This window comes from Podarcis gaigeae, assembly GCF_964106915.1.
Source record: "Podarcis gaigeae genome assembly, chromosome: 5".
NCBI classification, from domain to species: domain Eukaryota; kingdom Metazoa; phylum Chordata; class Lepidosauria; order Squamata; family Lacertidae; genus Podarcis; species Podarcis gaigeae.
In genome coordinates this window covers 77,540,554-77,560,218 of record NC_139681.1, presented here as the reverse complement: position 1 = coordinate 77,560,218, position 19,665 = coordinate 77,540,554, and the positions used below count along the sequence as shown (strand labels likewise).

At 42.2% G+C, this 19,665-nt stretch overlaps 3 protein-coding genes across 8 annotated transcripts in view; 2 read left to right on the top strand and 1 right to left on the bottom strand.

Moving 5' to 3' along the window:
• MED12L (mediator complex subunit 12L) overlaps positions 1–19,665 on the bottom strand; it is a 182,493-nt gene that overhangs the window by 90,090 nt on the left and 72,738 nt on the right. The window lies entirely within an intron of this gene.
• P2RY14 (purinergic receptor P2Y14) overlaps positions 2,150–19,665 on the top strand; it is a 28,497-nt gene continuing 10,981 nt past the window's right edge. The window contains exon 1 of one of the 2 annotated variants that reach the window (XM_083739887.1): positions 2,150–2,290. The gene's annotated coding sequence lies outside the window, so the exon portion shown is untranslated. Of the gene's footprint in view, positions 2,291–3,534; positions 4,008–19,665 lie in introns of those variants that run through there. The other variant, XM_083739888.1, reaches the window with a different exon arrangement.
• GPR87 (G protein-coupled receptor 87) lies at positions 2,158–19,176 on the top strand. Of its 3 annotated transcripts, none has more exons than XM_083739802.1 (3): positions 2,158–2,290; positions 16,170–16,296; positions 18,046–19,176. In XM_083739802.1, the coding sequence occupies exons 2-3, from the start codon at positions 16,191–16,193 to the stop codon at positions 19,086–19,088; spliced, it is 1,149 nt and encodes a 382-aa protein (XP_083595928.1). In that variant the 5' UTR covers positions 2,158–2,290; positions 16,170–16,190; the 3' UTR covers positions 19,089–19,176. The 3 variants fall into 3 exon arrangements, with proteins under 3 accessions (XP_083595928.1, XP_083595929.1, XP_083595927.1); XM_083739803.1 differs by lacking the exon at positions 2,158–2,290 and adding an exon at positions 13,137–13,243; XM_083739801.1 differs by lacking the exon at positions 2,158–2,290 and adding an exon at positions 13,290–13,760.

Genomic DNA, 19,665 nt, shown 5'->3' with positions numbered 1-19,665 from the left:
TCCATTATATGCTGACTAGGCTTTAACAAGCCTCAGCTTGTGAGTCGGCAAACTATGCGCCCAGATTAGAAGCAACACAGGGCTCAATTTTAACTGTTTATAGACTACTATAAATTGCATTAGTATATTAACAGAACTGCCATAGCTACACCTATGGAAACACCTATTCAGGAATCCCCAGTGTGTCTGCCTATGCAGTTATAGATTCTATGGGGAGATCAGAAAAGTATGCAACTTAATCTATCCATTTAATTGGATATTAAGTATCCGGCCCTCTTAACAAACATGGAAATGTAGAGGTTTAGGAGGGGAGTAAATATGTCTTCATACCCCTTTCTGGCCAGTGGTACAGGTTGTGTATGACCTGACTGCATCTGACCATCCAGAACAGTCTAGTTTTAAAGATCCCAAATTCTCCCATAACATAGTGGCTGCCCATCAACAGATAGCACGCAGGCAGCAGCCCATCTAGTCACATGGCGAGACGTATTATAATCTATTACAATTATTATAACATACTCATCTATACATATAACAGTGCAGTCCTAAGCATGTTTTCAAAGAAGTGGAGCTCACTGTGTTCCATGAGTGTCCACAAGACTGCAGTCTTAATTAACATATGCACGTCTGCGTCCTCTTTTTCAGTGATGCATTGCCTCCTTTTTTGGTGATGTATAAGTGTGTGGTAGCTCCACCTTGCAGTGATTGCACTGGAATTTTTTCTTTTTTCTTTTTTTTTTTGCAAGGAAGAGTTGACATGTTTTCAGAGATGAAGCGGAACAGAGAGAAAAAATACATTTGCCGTACAGTGTTACAACCCACCTCATGCAGGAGCCCAGAATGAGAGGAGGATGAACCAGTCATATTAAGAGGACCAGCTGCAGAGGGATTGAACCCAAGTCCAAACCCAAGTCACTGAGGACCCCCTTGAATTAGAGACACCCAGGAGCACAACTCCTGAGCCAGATTCCCCTGAAGGGGGATGTTTTCTTTTCTAAATAAGGGACCTCACATCTCCCTTTACCTGCTCACCAGCACAGACAACAGACAGGGTGGGACTGGACATTTAAGATGTTACATGGGTTCCAGACCTCTTAAACTCTCCACTCTTTAGGAAAGAGACAAGGCCTGGCAGGGGTAGTATGGCCCAAGAAAGGTTTAAAAGAAACCCTCAGTTCCTTGCTGGAGTAAATTGTCTACTTATAGTTATCTACAATAATAATAACAATTTATTATTTATACCCCACCCATCTGGCTGAGTTTCCCCAGCCACTCTGAGCTGCTCCCAATCGCATGTTAAAAACAATACAGCATTAAACATTAAAAACTTCCCTAAACAGGGCTGCCTTCAGAAGTCTTTTAAAGATAAGATAGCCGCTTATTTCCTTGACATCTGATGGGAGGGTGCTCCACAGGGCGGGCGCCACTACCGAGAAGGCTCTCTGTCTGGTTCCCTGTAACCTCACTTCTCACAATGAGGGAACCACCAGAAGGCCCTTTGTACTGGATTTCAGTGTCTGGGCTAAACGATGGGGGTGGAGATGCTCCTTCAGCTATACAGGACCGAGACCAAGGTCCACAATTGATGCTTTTAGCAACTGAGGGACCATGGTCACTTCAACACCATCTTTTTACGGAACAGGCTATTTATTGCAGATTCATTCCTATCTATTTGCAGGGTGGAGTTAGACCTCATTCCATCAAGCAAATACTGTTCCACACTTCCCAGCGCAATTTCCCCATTGCTTTCAATATCACAAAACATCTGCCGCTGGGGGAAACAGTTCTGCTATTATTGCAGGTTTTCGGAATTTTTATTATTTATTTAATTAAATAGTATGAAATATAACTTCTGTAAGCATCCTGTAAAACATGTTTTCCAACCCTTCACAGTGCCATCACAACTGAATCACAGTCTGTCACTTTAATTTTACTGCAGAGCCAGGAAGTGAGCCCCAAGTTTTCAAATCTCACCTACGCTAGCTCATGAGTCATCTCTAAGGCTGAAACAGCTTGTCACTCAAGTTCTTCCTGGCTCAGACCATTCAGACCAGGAGTAAAGAACTTGGAAGCCAGCACGCTTTGATTGTGGGCCTGATTTACCCCTACGTCTAACTTATAAATCCACCTTACTTAGAATCTTCGGATACTTAGTTCAAAACGTGTGTTTTTTCTTGTCCTGGAGAAAGCAAACAAGACTTTAATGTTTTGGAAGAATATAATGCACCCTGGAGACATTGCTACAAGCATTGACAACAAAAAGCCAAATGAAGAGCAACACAGATGACAGGTAATTTATTCTATATTTATCTCAAAAGAGTGCAAAATAGAAGGCTTGTACTTTAACGATACCTCAAATTTTCAAATCGTTCTTGGCAAAATGCGTGAAGTCAAAACAAGGTGTTTGTACGTTTAGGCTTCCATTGGTTTATATCTCTAGTCTAGATTGATTTTATTTGTCTAGTTCCAAAAGTTGAAAAACAAAAACATTTCTGTGCAGTACACAAAAAAAGTTGCTAGTTTAAACTCTCATGTTGTATAACAGGCAATTATGAAATTGGGAACCTATAACTTTTTTTAAAATGACTTGAAAGGTTCTACTTAGATCTGCTGGGTCTTGCTCAGCAAACGTAGCATTGGGTTTATATTCTCTTTAATTGCTCTAATGAGGCATAAGAAGTTCATGCTAGAACATGCCGGGCAAGGAATCTCTGGAAAACACCAGAAACAAGGGCATTAAAAGCCCCTCAGCTTAGTACACCATGAACTGGAGTAATTGATTTGGGTGTTCAGCTAAATTTATGATAAATGCAGAGCAGCCAACAGATTAAAGTTTTTCTACTTAGCTTATACACAACCTGTTTCCAGTCTTTCAGATATGTGAACTGATATCACTTTTATTATATGTATTTTAAATCTTGAGACGTTTCCAAGATTACACTGCGGTATATGCATTGCTTTGCTTGGAAAGAAACAAGGATACCTTATTGCTTTTACAAAATCCAGGCGTGCTTTTATGGTACATCAGACAATGTATGCTTTTTCAACTGCCCCCTTTGCTCCTCGTTCAAAATCATAACAAAAATGGTTTCATTTGTATGCTTTTTTTTGTCATTCATCTGTCTTCCACTGCTAATCCTGAAGTTCTCACTAGTCTTCATAGGCCTGGTTTTGCTCTTGTATGGAGCATAAACCTTTGTGCAGAGAAATAACTAGGGATGCCTGTATGGTGGGGGAAAGAGAAGTGGGCATGCGTGAAATATGTCACTGGGTGCTTCCAGGCTGCCACTGTTGGGATTCTGTCACATCCTGACAGATTCAGTTTGTGCAATTAAAGTTTACATGGAGCTCTTGGGTCCACTTCTCCAAAAGGCTGGATTTTTATTTTTTATTTTTTTGTGATAAGAAAGATGACAGGGAAATGCAGTGTGAAGTGTGGGATAGCACTTGCTGTGAAGCAATACCATGTAACATTAAACAAATCGGAATGAATGCTCGTTAAATAACCGACTTCTAATTTCCCTGCAAATGTTTCAGGATGCTCAGTAAACGGGTCACTTGAGAGTACCCATTTCTATTTCACAGTTTGTGGGAGGAGAACCAAACAGAGTGTTAACAGGTTCTGCTTTCTGAGGGATTTCTTTTTTTCAACCTTTGCCTCTCTTTCCCGTCTCATTTCAGCCTCTTTTTATCCCTCTTGTTACACACGCACACCAGTCTTCGTTCCCTAACCACAAGTGCCTTTCTTCCACTCCCCACCCTAAAGGAACTCTAGGCAGAGTTAACTCACCAGCCACACAGTTCTCTGTACGTGTAGTAGCGTGCAACACTGTCTGGGTTGCTCCAATTCCCAAGGTGCCCAGGGAGCCCTGGCATTCTGAAATGCACCATGCAATGTTATACTACTCAGTTCACAGAGGAACCAGTCCATCCAACATGATACTGCAAACTGTTCTGGACTGATTGAGTGCAGAGAATACTACAGAATGTCAGAATGGGAAGAGGAGGCAAGTTTTTTTTTAATTATTTGTTGTTGTTTTCTCAAATTCTAACTTACTTCTATTTTTAGTATAATTAGCATCACAGGAGAGTAAGTATCTAATTCTAGTAGAGTAGTTATTCAATCTGCAAAAACTCTTTTATGATAAACGTGCAGAATGACAAGTACAGGAGATTCTTTGGATAGAAAATCTTTCATTTCTTCGCTGTTTTAGCTTTGAAGGTTATATGTTGCACACACACACACACACACACACACACACACACAGCTTGTCAGGTGAACAAAGTGTAAAGTTTACAACGGTAACAGAATAGCAAAATGCCATTCTAGAATCCAGGCCAGGTTTCTGGAAAGACCTTTTAGTAGCAAAGCAACTGCTAAATGTTATGATACAAAAACTACTAAATATTTAAATTAAAAAAATGTTTCTGTGTATTGCACTCTACCCAGTGCTACCTATTTCTACAAGTTAAAGAAAAAAATAGTGTTAGAATTTTTTAAAACCATCATTAGGGGTTCAAAGCTCCTCCCTGCCCAGAACCAAAACTACTCATAGCCAAACAGGCTAAGTGTAGTCACATGTAGTTTTTTCCACACGGCTGCTCAGTCCGCATGTGTGGAGGGTTTACTCTTTGCATGAAAAGGAGTGCCCACAGGATGGAAAAGAAGCCCATTTCTTGCCTGACTTTGCTGCATGTGTCCCATTGCTTTAAGCAGCATTCTCCCCTAGCCTGGCTCCAAGACTGAACATGAACCAAGAAAATGTCTTAATGCAGGAGAGCGCAGTGAAGTAAGTGAGGGTTAGTGGGTTGTTTCTCTCCCCTTCCTCATGTACTCATTTTCCTGTAAAGTGCCCTGGTATCCCTGCTTCATAAGGATGGGACTCCCATCACATCTGTTGTTGTTTAGTCGTTTAGTCGTGTCCAACTCTTCGTGACCCCATGGACCAGAGCACGCCTGTCCTGTCTTTTCCAAGGAGTCTTCTCTTCTCATGAGGTGGCCAAAGTATTGGAGCCTCAGCTTCAGTGCTCCTTTCAGTGAGCACTCAGGGCTGATTTCCTTCAGAATGGATAGGTTTGATCTTTTTGCAGTCCATGGGACTCTCAATAGTCTCCTCCAGCACCATAATTCAAAAGCATCAATTCTTTGGCGACGGGCCTTCTTTATGGTCCAGCTCTCACTTCCATACATCACTACTGGGGAAACCATGGCTTTAACTATACGTACCTTTGTTGGCAAGGTCACATCTAGCTTGACTGAAATGGCATCAAGCAGAAAGCTGTCCCAGTGATAGCTTCCGATGCGCAGACGTTTGAGGGTGACTGTTAGTGAGCCCTAGAAGAACTGACTCATCTCTTCTCCTCCCTTGCCCCTCCATAGCTGCTTTTTCAGCTTTAGACACAGGAAGTTAATTCTCTCCCCCTTCCCGGCCACTGATGTCAGCTGCAAGTCAAAAGCAAAGCTGCAGAAGCCACTGATTAACAGAGCTACCCAGCCATGCTGCAATGCCGTCTAAGTAATCATCTGGGGTTCGTAGAGTCTCTGTCCAGCGGGAGACTTAAAACAAAGGTTTCTGTAGCTCCTGCAGCTCAGTTATTTAAGCCTGAAAGCAAATGTCTAAGGGCAGATCACTTGGCAGCTTCCCAGATTCTCGGTGTGGCATTTCAGCTCCAGCATTCATCACTGGAGTGATTTGTTCATGTTATTTTTTTGTGATTTGCCCATGCTCATGTATACAGTGGGGGACCGGAAGCACTTAAATAGCATACCCAGGCAATCTATCCAAAGGACAGCTACTGGGTTGTACTCCAGCCAAGTCAACTCTTCACATTTATGTCTCAAATATGACCATATTTGGGGGGGGATTGGGGTGGGGAAGAAACATGAAGTGCCCTGAGCAACTTAGAGAAAGGGCAATATAAAAATGTTAGGAAAGCAAAAGGCATGTGTTAACACACACACAAAAACATGCAACTTCATGCTTCCTAGTGGCTGAGTGGACAGTCTGTCTGCTGGTACTTAATTAAATTAGTGGTTTAGTTAATCCAGTTCATGTAACCTGGGGTGAAGAAACACTTTCAGCCCGAAAATGGTGGTGCCAAGGGCAAAAGTCAGCAGAGCTGCAGCTGTAACTCTTACATACAGTGGCTGATATTCCAGCCATCCAAAGGTCAAAGGTTTCTATGCCCCCCACTCCATCCAGGCTGCAGGAGACTTGGACAGTTCAAGGACACATTCCAGCTAGTCAAACCCACTCAAAGAAGGCACAGCAGAACCAATGAGAGGTGTGGCCAAGTGCTATTTTTGCATTAAAATGGTACCTGTTCTGACAATGGGGCAGGTGGGAGTAGAGAGGGTTTTTTTAATGGAACAAGGAATGTGGTTGGATAATAAAGGAATAGAAAGTATCTCTCCAATATATCAGAGAAACATGCCTGGTAGTTTACATAGGCAGAAATGAAGTCTGTAGGAAGAAAGGAGAAGCTGCTTCATTCCTCTGTTTAGAAATGGTAACATGCACATAACGCGCACACTTAAGAACTCACCTGCTAAACAACTTTGTGTTCATTGTACTACCAACTGAAAATCACTAAAATTAAAAGACCATTTGGAACAATAGCTAGGTGTGCATTAAAATAACAAAAAGTCTAGAATTCCTTCTCTTAATTGCAGAGTTAATTTTAGGAATCCATCACCCTTAGTCAGGTCTTGTGCTCCACCCCACAATGCAATGCTGAGCAACGTCCACACCTATTTTAACAATACGTCCCCTTTCCTAACTTGGCAGACGTGACCTACATCTGCAACCTCTCTTTCCCGTCTCCGGATTCACTATGCTCCTTCACAGTGGGCTCCTACCTAGGAACCTCAACTTTTATTATTCAGAGACCTACACTCCTTCCCCTTGCATCTCCAATCTAACTTGACACTTGAGACCAACCCAATAATTCCATAGCCTCTAGCTGCATGTCACACAGATGAAAGCAAAAGACATGCTTAGGACTCCCCTGTACAGTGGTACCTTGGGTTACATACGCTTCAGGTTACATACACTTCAGGTTACAGACTCCGCTAACCCAGAAATATTACATTGGGTTAAAAACTTTCCTTCAGGATGAGAACAGAAATTGTGTTCCAGCGGCGCGGCGGCAGTGGGAGGCCCCATTAGCTAAAGTGGTGTCTCAGGTTAAAAACAGTTTCAGGTTAAGAACAGACCTCCAGAACGAATTAAGTACTTAACCCGAGGCACCACTGTACTCTTACAAAGAGTCTTCACAATCTCCCCCATCACTACTCTTATATATTATTAAAGTACTATTTACCAAACTCCTGCGAACCTAGCAGTTCGAAAGCACGTCAAAGTGCAAGTAGATAAATAGGGACCGCTCTGGTGGGAAGGTAAACGGCGTTTCCGTGTGCTGCTCTGGTTCGCCAGAAGTGGCTTAGTCATGCTGGCCACATGACCCGGAAGCTGTCTGCGGACAAACGCCAGCTCCCTCGGCCTATAGAGTGAGATGAAGTTCAAGAAGGACACTGACAAACTGGAACGTGTCCAGAGGAGGGCAACCAAAATGGTCAAAGGCCTGGAAACGATGCCTTATGAGGAACGGCTAAGGGAGCTGGGCATGTTTAGCCTGGAGAAGAGGAGGTTAAGGGGTGATATGATAGCCATGTTCAAATATATAAAAGGATGTCACATAGAGGAGGGAGAAAGGTTGTTTTCTGCTGCTCCAGAGAAGCGGACACGGAGCAATGGATCCAAACTACAAGAAAGAAGATTCCACCTAAACATTAGGAAGAACTTCCTGACAGTAAGAGCTGTTTGACAGTGGAATTTGCTGCCAAGGAGTGTGGTGGAGTCTCCTTCTTTGGAGGTCTTTAAGCAGAGGCTTGACAACCATATGTCAGGAGTGCTCTGATGGTGTTTCCTGCTTGGCAGGGGGTTGGACTCGATGGCCCTTGTGGTCTCTTCCAACTCTATTATTCTATGAGCGTGCAACCAGAGTCGGCCACGACTGGACCTAATGGTCAGGGTACCCTTTACCTTTTTATTTACCAAACAGCTGCTCTTATTTATTTTCCAATACAATACGCTGTCTTCCACTCATTTAAAAGCCAAGGGGGTGGTGGTTCTTTCCGTTAAGGCTACGGATAGCACAGGTGTTGTATTGGACAGTTAGGTTTAGCAGTTCAGAATATGCCACAGTAACTGCAGGCCATGAAATGGAAAGTCCCTTGTTGTATAAGGGAACCGGGTAGGAAAATAGGAAGCTGACTTACACTGAGTCACACTGTTGGCCCATTCAGCTAAGTATTTTCACTGACTGACACTGGCTCTCCAGGGTTTCAGGCAAGGGACATTTCCAGCTCATCCTGGAGACCCTGGGGATTGAAAGTGGGACCTTCTGCATGCAAAGCAGATGCTCTACCACTGAGCTACAGACATTCCCATGAAATAAGGGGGTATATGGGCTCCTTCCATCCTTGGAAGGCATTTGATCAAGTAGAGGAATCCCACTGGCAGAAGGTGGCAGCAAGACCATTGCGAACTCCCCCTGTAGCCCCCAGCATCACCACCTACAATGTTCAGAACTCCAGGACAGATTTTCTTTTACAATCATTTAAATAATTTAGTATTTAAATTAGCAAATTTAATACATAGAATCATATAACTGTAGAGTTGGAAGGGACCCTGAGGATCATCTAGTACATTAATTAAAGATAACTTTAATATTTCTAAAAATATTAATAATTATTCATTTAAACTTAAGTATTTCTTTTTAAAATAAAATAAAATTATCCTGGCCTTCCTCTCATAAGAGGCCAGGGCATCAAGTAACAAACATGGCACGCAAATGAATATCAGAAAACCAAACTAGTACAGAGAGGTACAGGACATTGCTTAGAGGCTTGCAGATTGCTGGAGGGTGGAAGGGACTGCGGTGAGGACCTGTAAAAGTTGCTTTCTCTCCCTCTCTCTCCACCACCCTCCACCTTTCACTAGTGAAAGCATCCCCTGAGCAGAACTCTTCTCAGTCAACTTTCCTACTGTCGGAGCAGGGCGGGGGAATAGATCCAAGTCTATTTGGTATGCATCTAGATTCTTGTGCAATGTTGTTTCTGAATGATTCTATAGGCAACCTAAAAGCAAACAGGTTAATTTAAAACAAAACAAATCTCAAAACCTATTGTAACATCCACAACACAATAGCCCTCAGTCCCCTGGCTGATGGACAGGGCCATCATACATTTCCATTCTCCTCTCCATTGCCCGGACAACTGAGGGTTGGAACAGAGTGTTCTTTCGAAAAATGAGGGGGCAATGTAAACTCCCTGAAGGTGCTCCTTCTCTGCCTGGTGGATGTGGCTAGGCTTCACCTTCCCATTATGTTCTTCCTTAAATATAATGAATCCACCCACTCAGAGTTTTAACTTCTAGAGACTTTGGAAACAGAGTTAAAACTGTGAGGAATGACAAAACTAGCAACAACAAAAAATCATCAAGGCATCACAAACGGGCAAGAATTGGGACAGTGTCTAGTAGGATTCTGAGTTTGGAACCACTGGAAGGAAGGGGGGGGCCCTGCCTGAAGGACCAATCATCTGACACTCCAATCATGCAAGTGGAAGAGAGGACAGATACTACTTTTGTTGGTTCCCTCTTCCTCCTGAAGTCCTGTCTGCCCCCTAACAGTTGTGCTAGAAGGTTGGGGACCCTCCAGAGCTGCATGATGAGTGATGCTGTGGGCTACAGGATAAAGAGGGGACTCAACAAAAATTGCAGCCTCCTCTTCCACACCCACCATTGCTGGTGGAATTGTCTCCCAGATCTTGGTTCCATCAATGAGACCTTCTATTCATGGATGCCTAATTAGTATCTAAGTCAATGGTTTTATGAATAAGAACCAGAAAATAGAAACTGTTCTTGGTAAAGTGTGACTGTCAGGGTGTATGTCATTTTGCCTGAATGGGATACGCAGACTTTGCTGAGGAAGCAGCATCATGATTTGCTCATTACATACATCTCTTTACCTCACACCTGGCAAAATGGCTGAAACACAGGAAAAGTCCTTAGGACAGGCATAGGTAAACTCGGCCCTCCAGATGTTTTTTTGGGACTACAACTCCCATCATCCCTCACCACTGGTCCTGTTAGCTAGGGATGATGGGAGTTGTAGTCCCAAAACATCTGGAGGGCTGCCTTAGGATATCCCAATGCCATTTATTCAGCATTTAAAAAAGAAAGAAAGCTAAACTGCATTCATCTGTAGTGGTGAAATTTATACCAAGGCTCAAGTTTGGCAACATTTTAGCACCTTTTTAAAATAGTAAAACACAACCTAAATGTAGTCGGATGCTTGAAAACAAAGTCATACACAATCTGGGAAAGAGAAACCAAACTGGGCATTGTATGGCTTCCATACAGGGTTTTTCGTCACCGTGATGGCTTTTTTTAAATAGGTCAAATAATCCAACACCATAAGCAATTTAGATGCTATTAACTCATCATAATTTCAGTGTATCCTGTAACCTATAATTTAGCTATGTTGCTCAGATACACAAACCAGTCCATCAGCATTAACAACAACAAATTGCACCATATATGCAGGAGTGTGTACTTTACACATATTTATTGCAGAGGCTTTACTTTAATGATGCTAAATATGTAGCAACACAACCTATAAAACATATGAGGCTTAAAATATTCCTCTGCACTGAGGTTCTTACTGGATCAGCATTGCAGGCTTTTTTCTCTCTTTCTCTCTAGCGTTAACAAATACCACGTTAAGCTTCTGTCAACATCCCTAATTGCAAGGAAGGAAACATTTACAATACTATGAAAATATCTTGGTTGTGTTTTTTTAAGGGTAGGTGTCTGTCCATGCCTGGGTCAGGATTAGAAGAAGAAAGGATTAAAAGTCAATGTAAGATGCTGCAATTATTTTATTGAACTTGGAGCTAGCTTTTGGCAATTCACCTTCTACATCATATGTAGTCTTTAGAGCAGTAGTTACCAAACATGGTTTCCCCTGGATCACTTGAAAATTGCTTCAGGTCTTGGCAGATCACTTAACTCCAGACTTTCCCCTGTCTTGCTTATTTCTCTAAGGCAGAGCCTCCTCCTCAATCACTTCTGTTCCATTCTGCTCATCTTCCAGGAGGCCACCACATTCTAAGAATTGCCAGCTGTTCTTCACGCGCGCTCAGCTGCTGTGTCCACCATTCTTCACACACACATAGATACAACACCGCTATGCAGAGTCACCAACATGGGCCTCCTGGTTGAAGTTCATGCACTACTGGTGGTCCACTGAGCACTTTAGGAACCCCCACCTTAGAGCCCTGATGTGAAAATAGAATAGAATAGCTCCATGTCTGCCATGCTTGGAACTCCTTGGAAGAAAGGCAAGATTCAAACAAGATAAAACATACTCATATTTAAGGCATATATCGGCTGTCAGCTTTGGGAAGGCAACTAGTTTAGATGAGCCTTTCTTTCCATATAAAATTCCATCTCAACCTGGATTATATTTTCTTGCCTCTCAAAAATAATTCTCACAAGATTAAATGAAAAACAAGCACATACAGTTTGTGGGTTGTAGGGTTTAACTTCAATTTAACAGCTTACTAGTAGTAAAGGTAAAGGTAAAGGTACCCCTGCCCGTACGGGCCAGTCTTGACAGACTCTGGGGTTGTGCGCCCATCTCACTCAAGAGGCCAGGGGCCAGCGCTGTCCGGAGACACTTCCGGGTCACGTGGCCAGCGTGACATCGCTGCTCTGGCGAGCCAGAGCCGCACACGGAAACGCCGTTTACCTTCCCGCTGGTAAGCGGTCCCTATTTATCTACTTGCACCCGGAGGTGCTTTCGAACTGCTAGGTTGGCAGGCGCTGGGACCGAGCAGCGGGAGCGCACTCCGCCGCAGGGATTCGAACCGCCGACCTTTCGATCGGCAAGTCCTAGGCGCTGAGGCTTTAACCCACAGCGCCACCTGCGTCCCTTACTAGTAGTAGTAGTAGTCTAATAAAGAGGAGTAGAGGAAGTCTTCACAAAGACAATACCATGCTAGTGAAACTGACTTTGCTTCTGTTAAGAAATGCTTTGAAGTCCCCATCTGATCATATGCAGTAGACATGAATGCCTTTAAGGCTCACAGGAGTTCACTACAAGGGCATGAAGGGAAGCACTGTGCTGCTTGCATTACTGAAGAAGCTATTGCCCAATTAGCACCACGGCTGCCATGGACGCTGGCAGTTAACGAAAAGAGCAAATGAGAAAGCACAGCTTTAAGATGACAAAGCTCATTAGTGGAAGATCAATCCAAGGGCATGCTTGAACAACTGCCCAGTACTCCCAACATGTTAAGGGCCTCACACAGGTCTCCTCATTGAGCAAGTTTATTGCTAGGAGTTGGCAGAGGTGGCTTATGTATAGATTACATAATGTCATTTTTGGGGAGAATTGCTCATTTTAAAGGATGCTTTTAAAAAATGTTTTACGTCTATCCAAGAGACAATAGTCCCAGCTCATTGTATAGAACAGCAATGGGGAACCTGGGACCTTTCAGAAGTTTCCTGATTACAACCCCCACCAGCCCCAGCCAGCATGGCCAACAGTCAAAGATGATGGGAGTTGTAGTCCAACATCACCTTGGAAGGCTTCATGTTGGGTACAACATTTAGTATCCTGTATTTTGTCTGTATCTATAAATAATCTAAAATGTCAAGCATCCGCACAACACAGGAAGCCAAGCTTTACAATCCCTGTGCTCCTAGTAGGATTACACTTGGTGCAATGAGTGTGTACATAGCTTCAGATGACATTGTGGGGGTTTCCAGTTCAGATTCAGTTGCTGTTCCAATTTTTATATTCTTTGCTGTAACTTGAAATCACTGCTACTTGTCCCTTTTTCAGTGGCTTTGGTAAACCACTCTCTTCTGACTTCATAAGCACACGCTGCTGGTAAAACCAATATTGAAATTGTTCCAGGCATCTTGAAATCTCTCTACTGTATTGAGAAAGGAAGGGCAGAAAGGGGAGGTGTTTGGAAAGAGAGGAAGCCGAAAACATAGGAAGTTGCTACCTGTAAAAGCTGTGTCAGCAAGCTGAGATCATGGGGCTTTCTCCTTGTTTAGAGTCATCATAGACCACAGCGTATTAAGTCAAGTGTTTCCTACGGAAGTCCAACCAAGGTCCTCCACTTTCACAAGTGAAGCTTGAATTGCTACATCTCATTGACAAGGTACTGCACAAAGGCTCCTGAGCAAGCTTTACAGTCATGGAATGAGAGGCGAAGCCCTCATGGATCAGAAATTGGTTAAGTAGCAGGAAGCATACAGGAGGAGTCAATGGACAGTCCTCCAAATGGAGAGATGTAGAAAGTGGAGTCAAGTAAACCAAGAAGAAAGGTTACAGCGTTTGGGACTTTTTGGTTTACAAAAAAAGTTAAGAGGTTGCATGATCAAATTCTGCAAGGCATAAAGAAATCGGATAGAGAAACGTTTTTGTCTCTTTCTTTCATAACTCTAGAACTCATGGACATTCAATGATGCAGAATGATGGAAGATTCTGGTCCAATAAAGGAAAGTAATTATTCACACATCACAAAGGTTAAACTACGGAACTTGCTCCTACAAGATGAAGTGATGGCCACCAACTTCAGTGGCTTAAAAGATTAGACAAATTCATGGAAGACAAGGCTATCAATGGCTACCAGTCAAGATGTGATTATTTTTCCTCCCAGTTACAGGGAACCACAGGTGGGCAGCTTGCATACTTCCCACAGGCAACAGGTTGGCCACTGGAATAGCTGGGCCATTGGCCTGATCCAGAAGGCTTGTCCTATGTTCTTATGTCCTACAGAGACAAATGGACAAGAAATGCATTTCCCACCCGACTGGTTGATGAGTAGATATTTCAGTGATGCCCACTGGTTGCTTGGGCATTTTACTAGATTTCTTACTTAGACCTCTTAAATCAGTTCGTTGAAGGAATTTTTCAAAGTGGTATGAGAAGTCTGAGATGCTGTGCACTCTGGATCCACTCTGAGACAGTCAATGTGAATAAAACTACATGGTTGGAACAAAACTGGCAACTGGAAGTGTTGTTTATCTGTAACAGGCCATTTGAGTTTTTGGTGTTTAGAAACCATTGTTTGGCAAGTGAAGCACCTGTTCAAATTAGGCTGCGGACCTGCATTTACTTGTGTTAATTGAATGTAAATGTATTTTAGCACTGGGACTAGAAATGGTTATTTTCTCTTCATAATTACATATAGCGTAAAATTTACCATGTTCTTGGCGTCGCTAACTTTTAATAATCTGCGATCTTAATTTATTATTGACAGGAAACATATCAAACCCATGTACAAAATGAAATAAAATTTATTTGTAACGCTCCCAAAATATTTAAACAGTTCTATAATGGGGCAGGCTAATCCACCATGGGACTCGAATGAGTGCAGCTCCCCACAATTTATGGCAGTATTGCAGTTGCTCAATATTCCCAGAAAGGTAACAGCAAAACTAGATTTACTGAACTCTGGGTAGGCAGATAAACCATAGTTCCTGTACAGTATTTGGTTGGTAGGTCATAAATTGTACAGATTGGCGGAGTATCGGAAATAAGAAGGATAGAGGCTGGGAATAATGCCCGATTTATAATTGGTTTACATGTTATCACAATCCTAAACTATTACAGAACTTCTCAGGGTTTATAGTAGAATAAGAAACATGGGTAATGGACATGGAAAAAACTTATTAGCATAGCCAGAATCCAGAAGTTAAATTCTCAGGGATATTTTCCTGAATTTAACTATCTCTGATTTTGAATGACACTCCCTAGCCTAAATTTCTCACATTGCTCACTCTTCACTGTGTTTTGCATTAATCCATCTACCAGAGGTAACAACCCCAGTAGTATTTACATACTAATTTACCCTGGAATGAAGATTACGTGAGTCAAGATTAGTCATTCAGCTTGTCGTTTGTTGCTGATTGTCTGCCTTGAAAGGGCAAAGCAATCAAAAGCTAAAGGGAACCCAGAGATTATTACCCAAGAAATCTAATCAAGTAAATTGGTCTTTGGTGGATCAAAGTGAGAACTCAAGAATGGTAGGCATCACTTTTATTTAATAGAGAGCTAATTGTCTGCAACCAGGACACAGTTATATTGAATCCCATTGATGATGCTGAAGGATCCATGATATGCCCAGGCTTTTAGCTAAAGCATCAATAAACTACAGGCAGCTGTACAAATGTAGTTAAAATGGAAAAATATATACTTGTGTTAGCTTGGAATGAATTAAGTATTGGCCTTCGTTTCTCTCACATGCAACCACCTGCCCACAAAATAGCCTGTCCTTGTTGCTACATTCATTGTTGCTCACAATTTACCCATAGGAGTCGATTAAAATATTGTCTGTCTGTCTCCAGATAATTACTACTTTGGGAGTCCATGTTACAAGGCAACAGCTACTATAAGCTAGTGGCAGAGTGAGCTGGTAATTAATGCACGGGCATGTAGAAGCTATACAGAAACCTGCATTGCCCAAGAGCGCAGTGATATTATAGGAGCGTTTTCCAGAGTCGGGGCTGGTCCTAGCTTTTTCATTCACAGTGACACATCTCTGTGTGTATGAGGAAGGATCGGTGTCCAAACTTTTTTCAAAGAGGGCCAGATTTGATGAAGTGAAAGGCCGTGAGGGCCGACCAAATGGCCAACCAAACTTGTTAACCTTTTTTTAGGATTGAAGTTGTTGAAGTTTTTTTTATGATTTTACCCCAGAAAATTAACTGCCACAGGGGCCGGATTAAACCGACCGGCGGGCCAGATTAGGCCCCAGAAACAGACTTTGGACATGCCTGCTAGACTATCCTTTCAATGTAGTGCATTTTCCACAACACACATCAGGAAGCAAATGCACACACTTCATAGATGATGGTGCACACCTATCTCCTCTTTACTTGAAGTTGAACTCCATGGAGGAAAGCCATGTCTGAGTTGTCTCTTAAGGGCCAAGATGCAGCTGAGTTCATAATTTTGTCCTATAAGCCAAGGCCTGTAGCACAGCTGCCATCATTCTGTGCTCAGCCAGAAACTAAAAGATGCTGCTGTTGACACTGAGGTATTTGCCTATTGTAAATATTTTCACTTCCTATATTTTTCAGACATTAGAACTTGTACAACCCATGATGTGTCCCAGATCAATTGCCACCAGTGTGTCTCCTGAAAAGCATTTGACCTGCAAATCAACAATAATAATGGGGTCTAACATGTCATATGTGAAGCTTCCAGGTAAATGACTTTAAAAATAAATAAATCAGGAATTCCTGATACAGTTGTTTTAGAGAGGAGTTAATAATTTATAAAGTTGTGCCTCCTTTTTAGTATCACATTATTAGTTAAGTTTCATATAAGAGCAGTTCATTTAGAAGCCTTCCCAAACACAACCATTGGTTATTTCCATTCCTGCTTAGCATTCTAACCAAGCTCATGAGGTCATTGTCTTTAAACCTCAGACCATCTAATAAACAGACTACCCCTGGTCCACACAAACATCCCTTTTTTAATAATCAAAATTCACAAGTACCCCTAATGAAGCCCCTCATTATCGATATACGGTATTTAAAAAAGATAACCATACCTATATATACACCACATTCAGAAAACCACTATGCATGCAGTTCTACTTGCTACACAGCTGCAGCCAGCATTTGGAGCTCTTAACACAGTTCCTGCTGCTGGGCTTGGAATGCATGGGCAGTGCCGAAGAGTAGAGACCGCCTGTGGTGTCAGGTTTGGGGCAACCCCAGATTGAAGACTCCATATTCTCCCCCTCTTCTCCTCTTAAAAAAAGCAAACAAACAAATATAGCAGTGCTATCAATGCCGATAGCACAATGATCTGATTGGCAGGTATGAATGCAAGCAGATACTCACCTACAGCCTGCTACTGCATTCGTGAGTCTAGAGACTGGCAATAAGGTATTTAATGAAGCACCTGGTGGTCCTCACTACATGATCATCATGCCACCAAAATACCCTATGATTCATGTGATTTAGAAGCCTGATGCAGTCTAAACTGGTGGGCAAAGAGTTCCTAAAGCAAGGGAGGCTCTCTTGCAGCGTTGCACCACAAATGGCATAAAAAGCAGGACCCAAGGTTTGGCTAGACAGGAGCGGGATGATCTGTGGTTCTCGTGTTGTCACAGATTTAGCACTACCCTGCACAATCTCTGAACTCGACTTGCAGCCTCATTGCTTCCAAACCTTCAATAAATGGAGAATTTACAGTTTCCTTAGGCAGCTCATTCTGCTGCTGAACTGGTCTTAAGAGTTATGAACACAGCATATATTTATGTTCCAGTCTTTCCCCCTCCCTTTCAATACCCTTTTGTGTCCTTGAATAAGACTCCGAGGGCTCATCCCAACAAGCCTTCGCATGCAGACAGGATCTTAGTCACTGGCATCACTAAGCATACTTGTGCAGCTGGCTGCTGTTGGGAGTTTAAAACAATGCACGCCCTGCCACCTCATTGCTGGAGCTGTGGTCTGAAGCCCTTTTCTGTAGCGTGCAAACACAGCAGTGTAATAAAAACATTTTCTTGAAAGAGGAGGGCAACTCCCCTGGCTGTATCAGGTGTAGAACCTCACTCTGCTGACCTCCTAAGAACCACCCTGCTGAATCAGACCAAATATTTATGCATTCCAACACTACATTTCCAGCAGAGCCCTTCCAGGTGCTTCACAAGTGGAGACAAAAAGCAATAGCCACCTCTAGTTGTTAATCCCAAACAACTGCTATTCAGTAGCATAGTAGTCCATCATGTCTAATTGCACCCTTTCTACATGCTCCACAGTTACTCAAATGTGATAGATGAGTGTGCATCCAGAAACAGTTTCTGGATTCCTTCTGTTCACATAAACTATGGGGATGTGACTCTTGATTATGGGGGTAACTCTTGAGTTATTGTTTTTATAGTTCCGTATGAATAGCTACGATTGTTAAACCAACTTAGACCATTTCTTTCCATTATTCCTATAGATCATCATCAACATCTGGGTCAAGGCAACAGTATTTTAGCCAACTGTTCACAAGATCTACCTGGGAATTCTACCAGTAATGAATTCACAACCATTGTCTTACCTGTGCTTTACCTCGTCATATTCCTGGCTAGCATCTTACTGAACAGCTTGGCTGTATGGATTTTCTTCCACATCAGAAACAAGACCAGCTTTATCTTTTACCTCAAAAACATTGTGGTTGCGGACTTGATGATGACCCTGACATTTCCGTTTAAAATCATCCAGGACTCAAGGCTGGGGCCATGGTACTTCCATTTTTTCCTGTGCCGATATTCAACCGTTTTGTTCTACGCCAACATGTACACTACAATTGTGTTCCTTGGACTAATTAGCATTGATCGTTATCTGAAAGTGGTGAAACCCTTTGGGGATTCCAGGATGTACAGCATCACGTTCACCAAGATTCTGTCTGCGTGCGTTTGGATTGTCATGGCATGTTTAGCCTTGCCAAATGTGATCCTTACAAATGGTCATGCGACTAGGAAAAACATAGGCGACTGCTTAAAGCTAAAGAGTTCCCTGGGAGTCAAATGGCACAGAGCTGTCATTTACATCAACAACGGCATGTTTGTCGTTGTACTGATAGTATTGATAGGATGTTACATTGAAATATCAAAGTATATCTACAAATCAAGCAAACAATTCACCAGCCCTTCAAGTCGCAAACGGAAGCACAACCAAAGCATAAGGGTGGTCGTAGCAGTGTTTTTCACATGTTTCTTGCCATATCATTTGTGCAGAATACCTTTTATTTTTGGCCACCTAGATAAACTTTTGGACGAATCGGCACACAAAATCCTGTACTACTGCAAGGAAGTGACACTTTTCCTGTCTGCGTGCAACGTGTGCCTAGATCCAATCATCTACTTTTTCATGTGTAGATCATTTTCAAGAAGGATGTTTAGGAAATCAAACATGCGAACGAGGAGCGAAAGCATTAGATCACTTCAGAGTGTTAGAAGATCAGAGGTGCGAATATATCATGAATACGTTGATCTGTGACGCTGAAGACAATGAGATGGACATTCCGTCCCATATTTGTATCCGTATATTTGTAAATAATAAAGTATTTTTGTTTGATTATAACAAATGTCCGCTGTTTTTCATGTTGTTCCGCATACAAGGGAGCCATGCAGAATATAGCAGAGTAACCAGGCTTTGACTTAATCTAGTCTAGACTATTACAAATGTTGTACTGTGCCATCTAGTGGAGGAAAACATGCTTCTGTTACAATTATTATCAATAATCAACAAAACGGTTCCAGAAAGAAAGAAAGAAAATACTTCAGAACATAAAATTCTGTGTGTGTGTGTGTGTGTGTGTGTGTATGTAGAATTGCAATATTTATTGTTTTTAAAAAACAAACCCTCAAACTACTTGAATTTGCTTCCATGGGAGGTCATTGTTTTCTTCATAATATTATATGAGGAGCAACCAGTTTTCCCAGAATTTGTTTCTATATTTTCATGCAATTCTCACTCTTAGATAAGATGCTCCTTTTGCTATTATAGCCAAATCCCGAACTTTATCAAGCCATTTTTTCCAAGAAGGGAGTAATGTAACTTGCCAGTATTGAGT

Coding starts and splice junctions, on each gene's coding strand:
- GPR87 (XM_083739801.1), top strand. CDS start 13,707: ATGGCTACCAGTCAAGATGTGATTATTTTTCCTCCCAGTTACAGGGAA. Junction 13,761..16,169: donor CCAGTTACAGGGAACCACAG/GTGGGCAGCTTG, acceptor TATATTTTTCAG/ACATTAGAACTTGTACAACC. Junction 16,297..18,045: donor GTCATATGTGAAGCTTCCAG/GTAAATGACTTT, acceptor TTATTCCTATAG/ATCATCATCAACATCTGGGT.